This window comes from Psammomys obesus, unplaced genomic scaffold, assembly GCF_907164565.1.
Source record: "Psammomys obesus unplaced genomic scaffold, mPsaObe1.curated_primary_1811, whole genome shotgun sequence".
NCBI classification, from domain to species: Eukaryota; Metazoa; Chordata; class Mammalia; order Rodentia; family Muridae; genus Psammomys; species Psammomys obesus.
Genome location: NW_026590704.1, coordinates 286,121 through 305,377, shown reverse-complemented (window position 1 = coordinate 305,377; position 19,257 = coordinate 286,121). Strand labels below are relative to the sequence as shown.

Sequence of the window (19,257 nt, the reverse complement as noted above, 5' to 3'; positions counted from 1 at the left end):
GTATGTAGGCTGAGTCACCATGTAGGCACTGAGAATCGAATCCAGGTCCAATGAAAGATTGGCCAGTGCTCTTTAACTAAGAAGCCATCTCTCCAGCTCTATGAACTTCAATATGAGGGAAAAATGTGTGTGATTTCTTCCAAGAATGCCAGTTAGCCTACTGATGAATGCTTGCAAGTCAAGCGTAAAGTCAGAAGACACATTCTGCCTTCATTGCCTCAGTTTCTCTCTCTGGCCAGTTCTAGGAAGAGGGCTGTGTCTTTAGAAGGAACCCAACGCTGTCCAAGGTCTATCCACTTTCTTCCTAAATACAAATCTATTGACTTTTAACTTGCCCTTTCTTGCCTCCTTTCATGATCAAACAAGAGTCCCTCAGAGACTACTCAAACTAAGAACAGGTCAACAATACCCTTATTCTGTTTCTGACAGGAATGGGGCCTTAGATCTTAGGCCAAAATGGGACACAGGAATCCAACCTGCCTAGTAAAGATGTGGCTCATTTTCCTGCAGTTCTAACACAAATGAATGTTAACTTAGAAAAAAACACCTATATCCCTCCCTCCTCTAAATCCACTACAGAACAAAATCAGGGCTGTACTTAAGATCTTCCAGTACTTTATTTTTATAATCTTATTAAGAATGCAGACACTGGTGTCTTCAGGTTTACATCATCTAGTACAGTGACATCATCTTTGTCCTATACTACATTTTCACTCCCAAGACAGAAAATACAAGTTTCCTTGTGTGTCTCCCATGGCAAGCTGCAGGGGAGAGTTGGGCTCCAGCCAAAGTTCCAGGCAGCTCACTGGCCCTTCGCATCGGAACAGGCCCAACTGAAACAGGAACAGAAATGGGGAAGGTGAAGCTACAGACCGGGGGGAGGATTTCTCCTTATTAACTTATCTTTCTCTTAAATCAATACCTTAGAAACAGGCCACTGGAAGATTGAAGTAAACTGCTTTCATCTTCTGCCCCTCCTTATCCTAAATTTGCTTGCTTGTAATAGCCCTTTCTCAGCTCACTCGATGGTGCACACACAGACCCACACTTACCAGCTGCATACTGGGTCTCTCCCACAGCTTCACATCTCTATCCTCAGAAGCCGTCACCAGCAATCCAGGAAGCACATGGAGGGCCGAGACTGAGCCCAAGTGAATCTAGAAAGGAGGGGACCAACATGAGGTCAAGGGAGGCTTTAGAAGGATTTAGAATTCCCTCCCTCTATGACCATCCCCAAGCTCACCTTTTTGCACTGACGTGCCTTTAAACATATGGGCTCTGGCCAGCTCTCTGAAGAGAAATCAAACTCCGAATTCAGAGATGGATCTGATTTTAGAGTCTCAGTTTTAGGTGTTACTGCATTTTTCTGCCAGATGTTATCTACGATCCATTCTCCTTCTGGGGTACACTTAGCTAAGTTCCACAGCATTCCATCAGAGGTGGCACACAAAAATGATGACTCTGTCATTTTAGGAGTGGAGTTAGAAAGCCAGGTATCAGGCCTTTGGGACCCAGCAGCCTCCCCAAGCCACCCCAGGGCTCCTCTGGTCTTTGTACTCCCACTAACCTGACTCAGGTTTGGCCTGAGTGATAGATACCGGGGACCCACTAGGATTATTTAAATTCAGATTGAAGTCCTGGATCTTGTCAAGCTCTCCTGACTCCTTCTGCTCCTGTGAAAGGATAGGTGGGTAGGTAATTTGTTTAGTCTATGACAGAACTCTGATAACAAAGCCTAAGATAATCTAAGATGCTCTAAGAAGATAAGAACATTAAAATCAAACTAAAACAAAACAACAAAAAAAGTCTACAAGTAAAGTACATGCATCATGTGGATGCATATAAAAATCCACCCCTGCTGTCCCCACAGGTGAAGACATAAAACATTCTACCATCTTGATGTTCTCCTGCCCATTCCCAGTTGGTGGGAGAACACCCCCACACACACATTGAAAGATGGTGGCAGAATCGACTGTAGTGTGGACATGTTTGTGTCTGGCATCCTTTGTCAGAACAACGACATGCCTGTATTTTCCCATTTGTCAGCACTCAATGTCATGTTCTGCTATTTCATAAACTTTCCAGAAACAAGAGACCTCAGGAATCTTGGAAATGCAATCTAGCTTTGACATACTCAAATCAGTAAGTTTAAAACTATGAAGTAACCGCATCATGACAGAGACATGATGCAGCCATTGCCCTCAAAATGCTAACACTGACAGAGACAAGAAACGCGTGCGCACGCGCGCGCGCGCGCGCGCACACACACACACACACACTTAAGAAAACTAGAAGACAGACTGGGCATGGTAGCATACACCTTTAATCCCAGCTTTAGGGAGTTAGAGGCAGAGTATCTCTGAGTTCCAGGCCAGCTTGCTCCATGGAGCAAGTCCTAAGATATCTAGGGCTACACAGAGAAACCCTGCTTCAGAAAGACAGAAAGAAAGAGCACAAACTAGGGGCCAGAGAGAGATGACTTGGGGAGAAGCAACTGCCACCAAGCCTGACAACCCGGGTTTGATCTCTAGAACCCACATGTTAGGAGAAAACCAACCCTTGACTTGCACACACACACTATGGCATACAAGTGCCCATACACAGACAGACAGGTACACACACACAAATGTAAAACAAAAAAATTAAAAAGATGAAAAAGAACCAGGTACAATGGCGTACACCTCCCAGCCCTCAGGAGGCAGGGGCAAGCCATTGTCTGAGTTCCAGGTCAGTCATGGCTACATAGTGAGACTCTCAAAATTAAAGAGGAAGCAGCGTAGGTTAGGAAGGAAGGAAGGACCTCCTAGGTTCCTGATTTTCAAAATGATACAACCCTTTTTTGCACAATGGAATCTCACACAGGAACTCAGCATCCAGTGATTTAAAATAGAGTTGCTCCAGGAGAAGGGAAAAGGGCGAACCACCTGCCTTTCCCTTCCTTTTATCCTCCTTGATGGGTTCCAGTGTTTAAATGCATTGGCTCTAGACAGATGTTTTAACACATCCAAACAGGACTCACCAAGAGGGAAAGGGATTCAGAGTCGCCCTGCTGCAGGTAAAATACACCGTACTCCTTGCTCGTGCACAGTATCGAAGAGTGCGCCGCATACCGCCTGCTGCTTCCAAGGGAGAAAGAGGCTGGGCCCAAGGCCCCAGTGCACCCACCCACACAACCTTCAGCCCAAAATGTGTGCAGGGACAAAGATGGAGCAAAGACTGAGAGAATGTCCAACCAAAGACTGGCCCTACTTGAGACCCATCCCATGGGAGAGAACCAGTTCCTGACTCTATTAATGTTACTCTTCTATGATTATACACAGGAGCCTGGCATAATTCCCTGAGAGGCTTCACCCAGCAACTGATGGAAACAGATGCAGAGACCCATAGCCAAATACTAGCCCAAGGAGTCCTAAGAGCTGAGAGAATGATTGAGGGAGCCAGAGGGGTCAAAGACTATACAAGAAGACCTACAGAGTCAGCTAACTTGGGCCCGTGGGGTCTCACAGAGACTGAACCACCAACCAAAGAGCATGCATGGGGACCCTGCACATATGCAGCAAATGTACAGCGTGGTCTCCATGTGAATCCCCAACAACTGGAGCGGGGCCCTCTCTGACTCTGATACCTCCTTTTGAATCCCATTCCCCTAACCAGGCTGCCTTGACTGCCCTCAGTGGAAGAAGATGTGCCTAGTTCTGCAGCGACTTAATGTGCCAGTGAGGGTTGGTACCCATGGGGACCTCCCCCTTCTCTGAGGAGAAGGAGAGGGAAGAATGGGAAGAGGGGGGACACTGGAAGGAGAACGGGGAGCTGCAATCAGTATGTAAGGTAAATAAACACATTTTTTTTAATTTTTAAAATACATTTTTTAAAAAGACCCCAGTGTTTTACCCTGAGTTTGACTCAGTCTCGGAGTAACCTCTAAACCACTTTCCTTCTTTTCAGCACAAGAGGGAAAAGCATTTTGGATCTCACCAGATCGAAGATGGAGTCGACCAAGGCTTCATCTGTAGTAATTCCACATGCTCTTTCATCAAGATGAGAGACTGGCCATCAGGGGCCAAAGCCAGACCTGTCAAGACTCCCAGGTCCTCCTGCAGAACTCGCTTCAGGTGAAGACTGTAGTCAAAAGACACAGAGAAACAGCGAAGGTCACTTCTTTAGCTGGCCTCTGGCTCATTTCTACATACTTCTCATGGATGGAGTATAAAACACAATGACTGATACACTCCACACGTCCTATGAGCACGCTGGCTTGCTTTTGCTGATCTGCATCAGACCAGAGCACCCCAGCACTGAGCTGTATTCCAAGCACCTGCCCTTCTTACATCAACATCCACCATCATTCTCTCTTGCTTGCTCAAAAGGGAATTCTCTAACATTGCTGTCTTTTGCCCCCATCAATAAGCTCAGTGGAGGCTTCCTTCCATCACAGGGCCCCAGAACTTAGTAGGCCTCCAAACCTCAGCACAACTGACTCCATAATGGCCATAAAACTCAACATGTAGACAGCACTACCAGCCAAAATGAAAACAAAGACCTAATCCATCTAAGTCCATAGGTCTATGAAATCTCTAAATGTACTAACCTTGCTTTTGACTTCTGTAGTTGTGCTTCTGGCTAACTGTTCTTGTTCACTGAAGTATGTTAAGTCAGAACATGGTTTTTGTGCTTAAAATCTCACACTAAGATAGACTCAGGGCTACACTGGGATCCTAAACATCCAGCGTAGACTCTGGCTGGCAAATAAAGACTTCTCTTGGCTTAGACCCACATCCCAGCAGTCTTCTCTGGTGGATATCCCACAACACCTTCAGCACATGCTCAGTTCTGCATCTTTCCTTCTCATGTCTACTGCCCAAGCCAGAGTCCATATTATTTCTTTCTAGAAGCCAGAACGAGCTGTAAGAGATCTCCCTACCATCATCATGTCTCTGCCAACTCTATCCTCTTTCTTGCCATCATGTTCTCTTATAAAGGAATTTGAATTCAGAACATGGCTGCTTTGGCAAGAGATGACATCCAAAGACCTTCTAGGTCTTTTAATCCAAGACACAGAGCCAAGTACATCTCTGAGTTCAAGACCAGCCTGGTACAGAGCAAGTTTCAGGTAAAGAAAAGGTTGGGTCCAGGCATAGTGGTATAGGCCTTTAATCCCAAACAATGAAGATAAGTTAGTTTGTAAAAGGAAGAACCCATGTTTGAAAGTGAGATCGAATTAAGTGGAAAAAAAGTGAAAAATCAGGAAGATTTGACAGATAGGATATACCCAACTTTCATGAGAACAGAGGCAAGGGAGGCTACTTAATGGGCAATGCAGAGGGAGAGGAAGAAGAGAGGGAGAGGGGGAAGGGAGGAAGAGGGAAAGAAGGCAGTTTTACCAGGAGAGTTTTAGAGAGGTTGAATAAAAAAAACAAGCTAGACAGTTGAAGACAGTCAAGCCAGAGAATGAGGAGCAAGAAGATTCGAAAAGGTTGCTGGTTTGAGGCCGAGCAGAACAATTTAGAGGCTAAGAGAAAAGCCAGATTGAATAAGTCAGCTGGGAGGAGAGTTAGAGTCAGAACAGTTAAGTTTGAACCAGCCAACCAAATCTAAGTAAGAACAAAAAAGGGTGAGCTTATTAAGCAATAAGTCTCAAAGGTTGAAAACATTTTAGGCCTAGGTTAGATTGTACAGAGGCTAGAAGCGTCCAGGGCTAGACCCAGGTTAACAGACAGAGACAGTAGCCTCTGAGATAACAATTAAAACAGAGGAATAGAAATTCCTTTTACATTCTTCCTCTAAAATTCAGATCGCAATGTAGGGGCATTGACCAATGCTGGAATATATGTTTGGCATGCATAGGGTACTGTTTGATTCCAGTATCAAAGCCCCAAATAATGAAGTTGGGTGATGGCTTATAGCTCTTTTAATCTCAACCTTCAGGAGGCAGAGGTAGGTAGATCTCTGAATTCAAAGCCAGCCTGATCTGAGTGAGTTCTAGGACAGCCAGGACTATAAAGAAACCCTGTCTCAAAAAAAACAAAAACCAAACAAACAAGCAAATAAAAAACTCAAAAGAATAAACACACTTTGGATAATTATTTCATCTGAAATTTTCAGGACTATGCCTTCTACAAGCTAGTTTTTTGTTTCTTTTCTTTCTCTCTTGTTTTTGTTTTTTGTTTGTTTTGTTTTGAGACAGGGTCTCACTAGGCAGCCCTGGCTGGCCTGTAACTCTCTGTGTAGACCAGGTTGATGTTGAACTCAAAAAGATATACCTGCCTCTGCTCCTGAGTGCTGGAATTAAAGGAATGCCCCACCACCATATAACTTCTTGGCTACCACCTTCTCCATCCCCTCTAGGAATCCAAGGTCTTGGCTACATCCAGAATTACTCCACGTATGGCCAGTAAGATGTTAGGCACAAGGTGCAGGAAAGAACTAACTCCAAGAATTGTCCTCTAATCTCTATGTGAACAGGCCTGAAAAAGCACATGCACACCACACACACACACACACACACACACACACACACACACACACACACACAGAAAGGATACTCTGAGAACACACAGCCTTCCATAAAGTTTGTTAACATCATTTCTTTTTATGGATTATGTTAACACTATTTGCTTTTCTAGAACACCATTCCATTCCATTTCCTGACTGGTCCCTAAAATTCCTCATTTTTTATGTCTAATCTTCTGTTGTTGTTGTTTGTTTTGTTTTTCAAGACACAGTTTCCCTGTGTAGCCTTGGCTATCCTGGACTCACTTTGTAGACCAGGCTGGCCTCGAATTCACAGAGATCCACCTGCCTCTGCCTCCCGGGTGCTGAAAATTACAGGTGTGCACCACCGTGCCCAGCATTTTATGCCTAATCTTAAAAACCATCTCTTTGCTAATATTTCTCAGACTCCGCACAGCTCTGAGCTACTGGAGGCTTTTTAAAAATTGAGCTGGGTTTGGTACCACACACCTCTAATTCCAGCCACTCAAGAGGCTCTGTTGTAAGGACTGTGATCTGAAAGGCTGAACAAGATAATAAGACCCTGCCTACAAACAAACAAACAAACAAGTAAAAACAATTCATTGGTACCACACTGTCTGACCCAGAACTTGACACCAAGTAGGCACTTAAGAATTTTTCATTTAAATTGACAAAACCAAAGGCCAGTGAGAGGTCTCAATGGGTAAAAGCACTTGCTGGCAACCCCAACGAACTGAGTTTGATCCCCAGAACCCACATGCTAGCAGGAGAGCCAACTCCCTCAGACTGTTCTGTGACCTCTGCACACATAGGTGAAGACCATAAAGACATAAACAGAAAAAGGTACTATTTCTGCTAACCTCCCTCAGATTCTACAGGTATTAGTCACAGATAAAATAGGGTAAGGCAATATGACTTAGCTACCCCACATAGCCAGTTCCTCCTCACATATATCCAAAAATATCAATAAACGTAATTGGAAAACAACTGATAAAGCCAGGGGCAGACATCCTACCACAGCCTCACCCCTAAGCAGGCACACACAGATCAAAACAAAAGCCTAGGTATGCACAGTTTGATGTTCCCATCAGCAGCTGTCTTGTTTCACCTGGAGGTTCTGGACGTTGAACCTTTCATCACGGCCACCTGCCACTCGCTGACCTTTTCATTTGCACTGAGAACAAAGAATGAATGTGCCGAGTACCAGATCAGGTCATTGACACGGCCTGGAGCCTGTGTATGAAGCAAGTTCAGTTCAGTACTTTTGAGGAACAAAGCATAAACCTTTCCCCTCCCACACAGGCAGGCAAAACTCCCACCCAAGGAAGTTCCATTAAGGTAGACAGAATTCACATAGACTAAGACACCTGTGCCGTAGCCACAGCCTTGGCTTCCTGCCATAGTGTTAGTTCCCCGACTTCATTTCCAGACACTGCCACAGAGCCGTCTGGTGCCCATGCCACAGCAGTGATGGCCACAGAACTCCTAGGCTTGTATTTACCATCTGGAAAAGAAAGGAACTGATGCATTGAGGGCTCTGCTACTGAGCTAGGAATAGTGGTGCACACCTTTAATCTTAACACTAGGGATACAGAGGCAGGTGGATCTCTCTGAGGCCAGCCTGGTCTACATAGTAAGTTCTAGGCCAGCTAAGACTACATAGTGAGACCCTGTCTCAAAAAAAGAATAAAGAAGGAAGGAAGGGAGGGAGGGAAGGGAGGAATGGAGGGAGGAAGGGAGGGAGGAACGAAGGGAGGGAGGGGGGTAAGGAGGGAAGGAAGGAAGGAAGGAAGGAAGGAAGGAAGGAAGGAAGGAAGGAAGGAAGGAAGGAAGGAAGGAAGGAAGGAAAGAAGGAAGAAAGGAAGGAAGGGAGAGGGAGGAAGGGAGGGAGGGAGTAGGGAAGGAAGGAAGGAAAAAAGGAAGGAAGGAAGGAAGGAAGGAAGGAAGGAAGGAAGGAAGGAAGGAAGGAAGGAAGGAAACACCAGGGCTCCTGGAAGGGATAAAGAGTTCTAAGGTTACCCCAGGCACTCCTTGTTGCAGTCACCTTTCCTGCTACCTCCCCTCCCCTTTACTCACCTGCTTCCTTAGGTATCTGCCAGAGGTGTACAAAGCTGTCATCTGAGGTCAGCAGGAAGCCTGAGGCCTCTGAAGTGGCGGCTGCTGTGACTGGACCATTGTGTCCCTGGAGAGTATGTATCTGGCACACCTAGGAAGAAGGGGGTTGCAGAGGCTGTCCTGCACACCTTCTCTATCACTTCCCTACCCCAGTTCTTGCAGAGAACTCACCAAGAGGGGATTCCACAACTTTGTGGCCCCGTCCAGCCCAACGGTCACCACCAGAAGCTCAGATCCAGGCTGTCCAGCTGAAAAGACAGGAAACCAACTCAGAAGGAATGGCCAGGCCTAGTGGCAAAGGATTGTAATAGAGTGCTGTCTTAGCAAGCATGGGGCCCTAGGTTCCTAGGTTTAATCTCTAGTACTGAAAAAGAAAAAGAGGAAAAGGGGAAACAAAAGGGGATGAAGGGGAAGGGCTGACAGTTTGATACCTGGGCGGGGCTCCAAAGCAGCTGCGCATTGGCTGATGGGTCCTGAATGAGCAGGGATGCTGGTCAGCTCCACACCCTGATGGTCCCACACTTTCAAGGTTCCATCCCGGCTCACAGATATAATGTGTTCCTCCTATCCCCAGATCACAGTGTCAGAGAACAGTCACAGCGAGCAGGACATGAGAAACAAAGCAGCAGAGGGAATAGTTTAGTAGCCTTGGACTGTACCTGCTTGGAGTCTGCACACAACCGTCTTGTGATAATTCACCTGACACCCTGACCTGCATGTACTAAGCATAGCCCCCTCTCCAAACACACCTAAAACCTGTCAGCAACTCAAGTCCCCCACCTGCACAGAGCTATACACATCCTCTCTCTGAACAATGGAATACATTTATCTTCCCCCTAACATCCATCAAACACAAACAGATTCCATCCAATCATACTCTCTCCCATCAGGGTATGAGCGTAGGGAGACTGACCTGGCCTGAGCTGGTTTTGGATGCATGTTTAATAAAGCAAACTGTGTCCCTATTAGGTGTACAAATAATTAAAAGTAGATGCATTGTGGCAAAAGACATATGCAGCAAGCAGAAGCTCATTTAACCCAAGTCTATCGATAGAGAACCACTCAAGCTACACCCTACACTCCTAGTAACCAAACTCCTCCTTCCTTCAGACCTTACACAAGCCCTAGCCAACAGCCTGGGGCTCTTCACTCATGACAGCGTATTTTTTTCTTTTTCAACTTATTCTTAGACCAGGCTGACCTCGAACTCACAGAGATCCACCTGCCTCTGCTTCCAGAGTGCTGGGATTAAAGGCACATGCCACCACTGTCCAGTGACAGTGTATCTTACCAATACAATATTTTGCTTTGAATAAAATTACTACTCTGCTTTCACAATCTGTGTGTGCTTTAATTTTTTTTTAAATTGTGTGTGTGGGGGCATGTGCACATGACTGGAATTGCCTAAGGAAGGCAGAGGCTTCAGGGTCTCCCTGGAGCTGGAAATAGGTGGGTGCTGGGAATTGAACTCAGGTCTTTTGGAAGAGCTCTTAGCTGCTGAGCTAACTCTTCAGCCCATTCTCTGTGTGCTTTTATTTAATTCCTGATTAAAACACCAAGAACCAGAAAATACCTGGCCAAGACCCTCAACTTCCTCCAGAGAGGAGAGGGTAAACATCAGAGACTTAGAGGATGTGAAAGGGAGAGGGCCTCAGAACACAGAGCTGAGGGGCTCAGAAAATCTTGCCAGAAATTCGTAATACTAAGAGGATATGTTTGTACGTGGCACCCATCACATCGACCACTAGTCCCAAGTGTCCCACTTTTACTATTTGCCTTTGAATTAGACACTTGATGCTTTCAGTCTCCCAGATCCTCCTGACCCTCCCAGAGAACACTCGTGAAGTCCACCGCCTTACCACAGCAACCACGCTGCTCACGGCACTTTGGTGACCTGGGAACTGGCCAAGTTGCTGTCCTGCCTCAGGGTCCCAGAGTCCCACAGAGCCATCACTAGAGCAGGAGACCTGCAGTCAAAAGCGAGAGGGGCAAGATCATCAAAATTCCTCTAGCATTTTGTTTGTGTGGCTTTCAAACAGGGCCTCACCATGTAGCTCTGGCTGGCCTGGAACTCACTAAGCTAAGATTAAAGGCAATCAGCACCAAGCCTGGGTCCTTTCTTCCCCCTCTACACAGGGAAAATATGCTTCACAAACCCCAAGAAAATAATCTGAGATTACTTTCATGCCTTAGGAGCAAATAAATCACAGCAATGTCTTTCACATCCAGGAATTCCAAAGCTGTGGAGACAGTACTGTAATCTTGTCAGGAACATGGGCTTTGGGGCTGGAGAAGGCTCCAATTACAAAATTGCTCTGTTCTAGAAGGTATGCATTTGCTCCTCAGCACACACATCAGGTAGCTCACAATGGCCTGCAGCTCTGGTTTCAGGGAATTCCTCACCCTCTTCTGGCCTCCACAGGCACAGCACTCACACGCACAAGCCCACGCCTAGACACAAATAATTTTCTTTTCAAATTACATCTTAAAATTAAAAAAAAAAAAAAAGAAAGAAAGAAACCAACCATGAGCTATACTAGTGGTTATCAACCTGTGGGTCATGATCCGTTTGGGGGTAGAACAACCTTTCGTAGGGGTCATATATCAGGTACCCTGCATCTCAGCTATTTGTATTACAGTTCTTAACGGTAGCAAAATTACAGTTATAAAATAGCAACAAAAGCAATCTTATGGCCACCACCAATAACGATCACAGTATTAGGAAGGTTGAGAACCACTGGGCTACAGGGATGGCTAGATGGCAGAGCATCTGCCTAATACACACAAGGCCTTGAGTTCAATATCTAATACCAAGAAGGCAGAGGGCCTTTCCTTATGAGAATGGCTATTGGCTCAAGGAGGGTGGAGTGGCCCAGTGGGTAAAGCTGCTTGCCACCAAGCCCGACAACCTAGGTTCAGACTCTAGAACCCACGTGTGAGAAGAGAGCACTGATAACCCCCAAGTTGTCTTTTGACCTCTATGTACACACCATGGCACAACAGCACATCCATCCATACATATGCACAAATGCGCATAAAAGTGTAAGGAATTTAAATAAAAAGAACGCTGATTGGCTCAGCTTTAACCCTGGCCTGACCCTGGGAATGCTTTTCTGGGGTCAATTTTCTTGTCTGTGAGGAAGACATAAAGGTATTGTAAAGATTAGCTGCGGTAATAGATAAAATTGAGCTCACGTCAAACCCTAGCATATACTGTGCACCCAGCAATTGTTAGCAATGACTATTATTAACCCTTAGAACGGAGATTAGTGTTTTCCTTCAGGGTATTTGCTGGGCTCTGCGACCTCCTTCTGAACCCCTCACTCACCAGTACGTTGTCTCTGGTCCATGCACAGCCAGTGATCCAGTCACGGTGACAGGAGGAGAAGGAGTGAATCAGGAGAGGGGCTTGGGCTGTCTTCACGTCCCAACAGAGGAGATTCTGGGAAGGCAAGGACAGGGCTCCATCAGGACACAGATCACAGGAATGCCAAAGTCTTTTCAGATAGGGTGTTGTTTTAGCATCTCATGTGGCCTAAATTGGCCCTGGACTACCCACCTAGCTAATGATCTGATCCTCCTGCCTTCATCTCCTAACACACCCCTAACACCACGCCTGGTTTCAAGCAGGAAGTTGGAAAGAAGAGAGAGTGTGGAAGGCATGCAGGCAGACCCACTTGCAGATCTGGCAGATGAAGAAGTTCGAGGAAGCAACGGGAAATAGACTATTTAGGAATCTAGGGACCGAAGGGCTGTGGGGCCCGGGGTGACACCCTTCTGCAGCTCACCCGATCCCTGCCTGCAGTGGCCAAAATGCCTCCATCCGGGCTGAAGCTGCAGCAGCACACTGGGCCCTCGTGTCCCCGGAGTTCAGCAGCACCAGGGAAGTCTTCTACCTCATGCGGCTGTGTGAGCAGCTGCCTGGGCCACAGTCGCACTGTGAAATCCTCTGCATGGGGAATAGAAAGGAAAGTGCTTCCTGGAAGCAGAAGCAAGACTGGCCCAGGAGGCCAAAAGAAACCACGGGAGCAGAGCCCAGCATCTAAGAGTACAGCTCTAAGGAAGCGGGATGGTGAGTCAGCAGGACGTGTAGAGGTCCTGGGTAAGGCCCAGTCACTACCTGAGCACACAGCAGGGAATGCCCGGCACCCCAGCGTCTGAGGGGCAGAATCCAGGTCAGGATTGTGGCCCCGGTGTGTCTGCAATTCCCCACCCCACTTTACACAGCAGCTGCTGCAGACGCTGCTTATCTCAAGGTCTCAAGGTCACTCTCGACTCGTCTATGAGGACCAAACCTCTCCCTGCCAGAGGACCCAGGCCATTCTGCTCCCCGTCTCCTCTCTCTAGAAAAAGTCTAGCATCATTACGCAAGGTGAGTGCATTCAAAAGCATTTTAAAAGTTGCAGATAAAAACTGTGTGTGCATGGATTTTGATGAGCGTATGTGATTGCAGTTAGAAAGCGTGTTGCAAAGAAACGGGTTAATAACACTGCTCAGTCGTACCTGAGGCAGAAGCCAAGAGTTCCTGGGAGGTGGCCAGTCCCAGCACAGGCTTCTGGTGTCTGGATGATAACCACAGGGAGTGAAGGGAGCTTCCCTTGAGTATCCAGCCATGCAGGGAACCATCTTCTGCGCCACTCACCAAAACTCTGGGACTCAGCCAGACCAGGGCGGACACCGCCACATTTAGCACTCGGCACTGAGCTCCCTGGGAACCTAGAAAATGTGAAAGAAAGACATTTGTAGAAAGAAAGGAGGTAGCAGAAGCCTTCTTTCCAAAGGTGTAAACCCATCTACTCCCCTTCTGATACCTGAAGAAATTCTGTAGATTTTAATGCCGTCTTCTCGGTACCCAACAGCCACCTGGTCACCATCCAGGTTGAGAGCCACAGAGAGTGCAGGAGAAAGAGGAAGAGAGTCCAGGGAACCCCGGGGCCGGCCAAGAAATCCTGACCATAACTGAGCCTAGGATGCGAGTAAAGAGTTTAAAGATACTTCCCTCCACTGTGTGGTCCCCATCCCCTATGCCATCTTCCTTCAAAAGACTTCAGAAAATCTCTCTCTCTCTCTCTCTCTCTCTCTCTCTCTCTCTCTCTCTCCCTCTCCATCCAAATTCCTCCAGGACCCTCAACAACGGCTCCCAGCATTACCTGACTACACCCCTACTTTTGCTACTCTGTCCCTGAACCCACCACAGGCCCTCCGAAAACTCACCTTGCCATCTTCTCCAGCTGTCAGGAACCGGCCTCCAGCATGCAAGAAGAGAACAGAAGCAACAGAGCCACGCTGGGCAGGGAAGGCCACCAGCCGTGTACCCTCTTGCCAGGCCCACAGCTCCACTGTCCCATCTATCCGGCCTACAGCCACAGCCTTCCCAGATATATTGAATGCCAGGGTACGGATAGAGGCTCCGGGGGTCCCTAGTTCCTACATGGGGTGTAAGAAAAGAAACAACAGCAAAGGCTCAAAATGATGTGGAAGGTGGCTGGCATCCTCCACTTCCACTGTTGGCCTGCGTGTTCTCTTGGAGAGCTCCACAGGACTTCCTTACCTTGATCACTCTGAGGCCATCTGCCTGGAAGAAGGTAATGCTACCAGCCCAGTTGCCTGTGGCTACCACCTGCCCCTCTGGGTGGAAGGCAATGCAGTTCAGGGACTTGGGACACGTGTGCTGACAGGCCAGCTGTCCATGGACTGTGTCCCACAGCTGGAGAAGAAAGAGAAGAGAAACCAGGGTGCTGAAGACAAGTGGCAGAACCTCTCAGCCCCAGAGCCCCTGCCTCAGCAAGGCTTCCCTAGGACAGTCAACAGTTCTGCCATGCTGAGCAACAAATCAGGTATGCTCAAAGTTTAGGGTCACTTTTCGGTTACCTTTAGGTATCCTCCCAAACACACAGTGGCCAGCAGGCGGCGGTCTGGGCTTAGGCAGCAGCCGGTGATTTGGTACTGATGTGCCTTGGTCTGGAACACCCTGCCCCAGAAAGACAAAGTCGGGGTGGGTCCTGGGGTTGTCTGGCAATTAGGCTCCCTCCTCACTCAATTCTCTCAGGGCTTCCCACTCAGAGATCCACTTACCAGCCACCATGTAAGGAAGGGATCCACTTACCAGCAACCATGCTGCAGGTCCCAAAGCTCCAGGAGCCCGTCGAAGGTCGTAAGGAAAAGAGCACCATCCGAGAGGAATGCAAAAGAGGAAATCCCATCGCAGCCGCTCACCAGAGCCTTCTCCTCCTGTAACAGGAAGTTCAGGACGCGTGGCTCAGCTGATTCCTACAGCCCTCCACATGCAACCCATTCCAGGCTCCAGCCACAAAAAGGAGGCCAAGGCAAAAAGGGCTTAAGTCCTTGGCTGTCTACAATCCCAGCCCAAACACAGGATCAAGGGAACCTCCTCATCAAAGCAGGGTGACCTTTTCCTACTCCACAGATTTTTCAGGGTTCTAGGGAAAGAGTGTTCATAAGGGCATGAACACAGGGGCGAGGGGGTGATGTGGGTAAGAAGAGCAAGCTGTGGCTGTGTCTCCTCCCTGCAGCCTGCTAGCACATGCTGCTGCAATCACTCACAGCCATTTACCATTCTCTCCCGTGTCTTTGCTAAAGCTCCTTGGGCAAGCCGGAGGGCAGGCCTTTCTCCATTCAAGGTCCTCCTCTAGCTACACAACTCTCAGAGACCTTATTATGTGAACAACTGGGTCCTGGTTCTGTGCCCTATATTCCTTGAAATCCTAAGTAATGGGCTTTGAATGGAAGCTGCACGGTAATGCTGCACACACATAGCTGTTGTTTGAGTTTCATTTTGTTCTATGCAGTCCCAGCTGGACTTGAAATAAATATGTATGTATGTATGTATGTATACGTTCATATATATATATATATATATATATATATATATATATATATATATATATGTATAAATGTGCATATAACTATGCACATATATTATCAGGGAGACCGGGGAGAGAAGACTGTGAGCTCAAAGCCAGCCTGAGCTAAATATCTATATTTATCATCCATCTATCTATCTATAGATATATCTCGATATCTGTATAGATAGATCTATATAAATGGATACAGAGATAGATAGATATAGATCTATAGATAGATAGATAGATAAGATAGATAGCCCGGGCTGACTTTGAGCTCAAAAATCCTCCCGTCCAGGTCACCCTGATTCTGGAATTACAAGCGTGAACCACCACAGCCAGGTGTTGAATGAGCCTTTGACCAAGATGTCTAATTTGATATGAGTTGAATGAAGTTGCTGAATCAACTAGGGTGTTAAGGAAGTGCTTGGCTTGCCTAGACGTTCAGGGAAGTGAGAGTTTTCTGATGGTCACTCTGTCTTGTCTTCAGCATCATACCTGCCAGGTTTTCAAGTTCAGCAGGTAAATTGTCCCATTGGCAGTTCCCACAGCTGCTCTTTGTCCATTAGGGGAGAAGGCCACAGCAGTTGGGGATGAGGAAATTGCCAGAGACAAGCTAGAGAGGGAGGGAAAAAAAGTAGGAAGAAAGAGGAAGTGAGGGAAAGAAAGCTAATGGGAATCAACTTCTGTACCTCTGTGCCTGAATCCCCCTCTCGGTGGCAGTTCTAGTCTGTCCTTTCTTTTGTTCTGCAAGAGCTGTTGCTGTTCTCTGAAAGGCTTACCAGAGCTGGGGGCAAGGGTCTTACTTTTGCTGATCTTTCAAGGTCTGGGGTTTATTAAGCCATCGCAGCATAAACTGGTTGTGCCATCGCTGGGTCAGCCGGGAGGCCTGGCTGCAAACAGGTGAGTCCACAGGCTGGCTGGCCGCCTGCTGGCGCAGGAGCAGAGGGTACTGGGTGAGCAGTGAAGCCTGTTGCCTCAGGAAGGTATGGAAGACAGTAACATCTGCCTCCGGGAGCTTCTGATTCACTTCAGACTTTGAAGAAGCTATTTTTAAAAAAACAGAAGGGAAGAGTGAGATCGAGAGTCGCTGAGATGACTCAGCGGGTTGGAGAGCTTGCTGTACAGGCCTGAAGACCCAAGTTCAGATCCCCAGCACCCGCATAAAAGCCGGTGTGGCCACATTACCTGTAACCCTAGTGTGGGGCTGGAGCTGGGGCTAGTGGAGACAGGAAACCACTGGGGCTTGCTGACCATCAGCCTCACCAAAAGACAGTGAGCTCCACATTCAGTGAGGGACCCTGCCTCAGTGGAGTAAGGTGGAGAGCAAGAGCTAACAGCTCCCCTGGACTCTGTCAGTGACTGTGTTCACACACACACACTCACATGCACACACATACACAAACACACATGCATACTCCCACATACACACATACAAACACATACACACTGACACAAACACACCCACATTCACATACACACACAGTCACACTCACACTCACACTCACACACAAACACACTCACAAACACACACACTGAAGGAATAGAGGTCAGAAACAAGGAACATATCATTGGGAAGTCAGCCTAGACTCCATTAACTTTGGCACCACGTATAATTATATGGTATACTTAAAATTCTAAGTCTCAGGCTAGAGAGATGGCTCAGTGGTTAAGAGCACTTGGCTGGTCTTCCAGAGGACCTGAGTTCCATTCCTGGCAACCACATGGTGGCTCATAACCATCAATATTGAGATCTGATGTCTCTTCTGGCATGTATGTGTACATGAAGATAGAACGCTCATATACATAAAATAAATAAAAATATTAAAAAAAAATTCTAAGTCTCAAAGTGTGACCCTCTGAACTTCACACCAGGAACCCAGGACCCAAAGTATAAAACTTGGGTCCACCCTGCAGACCTAAGGAAATGGAATCTTGTGACTTTAGAATCTGCAATTTTAACAAACTTCCTAGATAATTTTCTGTACAGTATAAACGGAGAAACTAACAGGTTGAAGCAAAGGGGTCTCCTAAGAATCATTTGCTTCCGCTTTCGGCCTTTTTGAGTTGGAATGGGAAGTTGGCTGTTCTTCACACCTCCCCTTGAGCAGGGTATCCCATATCTCAGAAGAAAAACCCAATGACTCTTCTCACCGTAGAGGACATAAGCCTCCAGGAGGTCGTGGACTAGACCCACTTCCAGATATGCCGCCGCCACATGGAGATTGGTGAGGAGCTTTTCGAGGAGACCATGGTTCCCGCTCTGGAGCTGGGGAGAGTGGATTGGGTTCATTAGGGATGTGCTTGGGCTGGTGAGGAGGAACAGGCTAGTGTTACAGCATGCCTACACATTAGGACTTGCACCCAGGACCTGGGACAAAGAACCTGAAGCCACTGGTGAGATTGGTGAGAAAGTGGAAAGGGATCCAAGAACGGCCCAAGCGGACTAAGGAATCTACGCAGTGTGGGGACTAACCAGGTGGTACGGTAAATCTTTCAGAGCCTCAGGAGGGCAACTTCGGAAGATGCCTGAAGCATCGGGATCACATGTCTTCCAGAGGTGGGCTGCGAGAACAGACATTGAGAAGGGCTTATTGCTGCAGCATCTCCAAGCTCTTAGGCTACAGCGGAGTTATCTACCCAGAGGCCAGTGGATGGTCCTGACCGCCAGGTCCAAGCCTCCTACTCCCGCCCAAGCTGACTCCGGCTGCAATAACCTGCAATGAGGATGTGCGCAGTCTTCTCTAGGCCCAGCCTTTTCCCATAGCGACGTTTAACTGCTGTCCTCAGAGGCCCATCGGAGAGGCAGAGACGAGCACCAGGGCGCTCCACAGGGCCCTCCCCTAGCAAACTGTCCCCGAGAGACGAGGAGAGAAGAGCAAGGGAGAAGAAACAGAGGCAGTCAGTGAACGTGCTGGCACAGAAATGTTCTGTCATTCCCACCACAGAGCTGGTAATACCACCAGCAGCATTCAGGGCCTGGGAGGCATGGGTTGGAACTATACCATAGAAAGAGTGAGATGAAGAATCATATGATGTCCTAACTTGAGAGGCAGTGAGCCTGCTGGGAGCTCAGCTGGGGCAGCATTACCTGCGTAGATTCTGGACAAGATAGGCAAATGGACCCAAGGGGTAAGGGTCTCCACTGTGACTGGCAGCCACTGCTTCTTCCCAGCTCTTAGTCTCCTTGGGCAAAACCAACCACATGCTCAGCACTGCATGCAGCTGGTCCACAGTCAGACCTGAAAATGCAAACTCTCTGACACGCCGAACCACACAGGGAATCCACCTCCGTTACACGCAACCCCTCCAATAGCTGGGCCCTCAGCCTCCCATCCTTGCCCAAGCACTGACCACTACGCGTGACCTCAAGGGCAGCCAAAACTCGAGGAAGGACCTCATGGCCATGCTCCTGCTCCAAGGTGCCCAGGATGTGCTGCAGCAGCAGTGGGAGAGTGGCGGGCAGGGTTCGCAGCCCCTCGGACACCTGGGAGCAAAAGAAGAGCAGGCTTTGTCAGAGAGGACGCAGACAAGTGACTCTGGTAGTACAAGAAGGGATGGAGTAGCAAGAACTGCAGGGAGGAGGAACGAAAATGTAAAGAAAAGCAGCTGAGAGAGAAGCAAAAGTCAAGGATAGGAAACAGGTGACCAGAGGAAGCCAAAGGTGAATGATGACATGATGGTGCGGTGCCCGTCACCTCAAGGATGGGCCTCTGACATGCCCATGGGGAATTATCTTGGTTGCATAATTGAGGTGTGAAGACCTACGCACTGTGGGGGGCATTGTTCCCCAGATGGATCTTGAACT

The 19,257-nt window shown here is 47.7% G+C and overlaps 1 protein-coding gene across 2 annotated transcripts in view; it reads right to left on the bottom strand.

Moving 5' to 3' along the window:
- Positions 1–598: 598 nt before the first annotated feature.
- Tep1 (telomerase associated protein 1) overlaps positions 599–19,257 on the bottom strand; it is a 46,227-nt gene continuing 27,568 nt past the window's right edge. Inside the window, exons 29-55 of one of the 2 annotated variants that reach the window (XM_055608650.1) lie at positions 18,804–18,936; positions 18,541–18,691; positions 18,167–18,300; positions 17,926–18,014; positions 17,604–17,718; positions 16,256–16,496; positions 15,948–16,065; positions 14,693–14,817; positions 14,458–14,557; positions 14,138–14,293; positions 13,801–14,013; positions 13,398–13,551; positions 13,090–13,302; positions 12,375–12,535; positions 11,915–12,028; positions 10,446–10,553; positions 9,018–9,150; positions 8,758–8,834; positions 8,548–8,677; positions 7,839–7,975; positions 7,580–7,704; positions 3,976–4,119; positions 3,020–3,119; positions 1,568–1,673; positions 1,244–1,461; positions 1,053–1,157; positions 599–833 (exon numbers count right to left, since the gene is read on the bottom strand). In XM_055608650.1, the coding sequence (XP_055464625.1) occupies positions 711–833; positions 1,053–1,157; positions 1,244–1,461; positions 1,568–1,673; positions 3,020–3,119; positions 3,976–4,119; positions 7,580–7,704; positions 7,839–7,975; positions 8,548–8,677; positions 8,758–8,834; positions 9,018–9,150; positions 10,446–10,553; positions 11,915–12,028; positions 12,375–12,535; positions 13,090–13,302; positions 13,398–13,551; positions 13,801–14,013; positions 14,138–14,293; positions 14,458–14,557; positions 14,693–14,817; positions 15,948–16,065; positions 16,256–16,496; positions 17,604–17,718; positions 17,926–18,014; positions 18,167–18,300; positions 18,541–18,691; positions 18,804–18,936 (3,723 nt within the window). In that variant the 3' untranslated portion in view covers positions 599–710. The remainder of the gene's footprint in view (positions 834–1,052; positions 1,158–1,243; positions 1,462–1,567; positions 1,674–3,019; positions 3,120–3,975; positions 4,120–7,579; positions 7,705–7,838; positions 7,976–8,547; positions 8,678–8,757; positions 8,835–9,017; positions 9,151–10,445; positions 10,554–11,914; positions 12,029–12,374; positions 12,536–13,089; positions 13,303–13,397; positions 13,552–13,800; positions 14,014–14,137; positions 14,294–14,457; positions 14,558–14,692; positions 14,818–15,947; positions 16,066–16,255; positions 16,497–17,603; positions 17,719–17,925; positions 18,015–18,166; positions 18,301–18,540; positions 18,692–18,803; positions 18,937–19,257) is intronic. The other variant, XM_055608651.1, reaches the window with a different exon arrangement.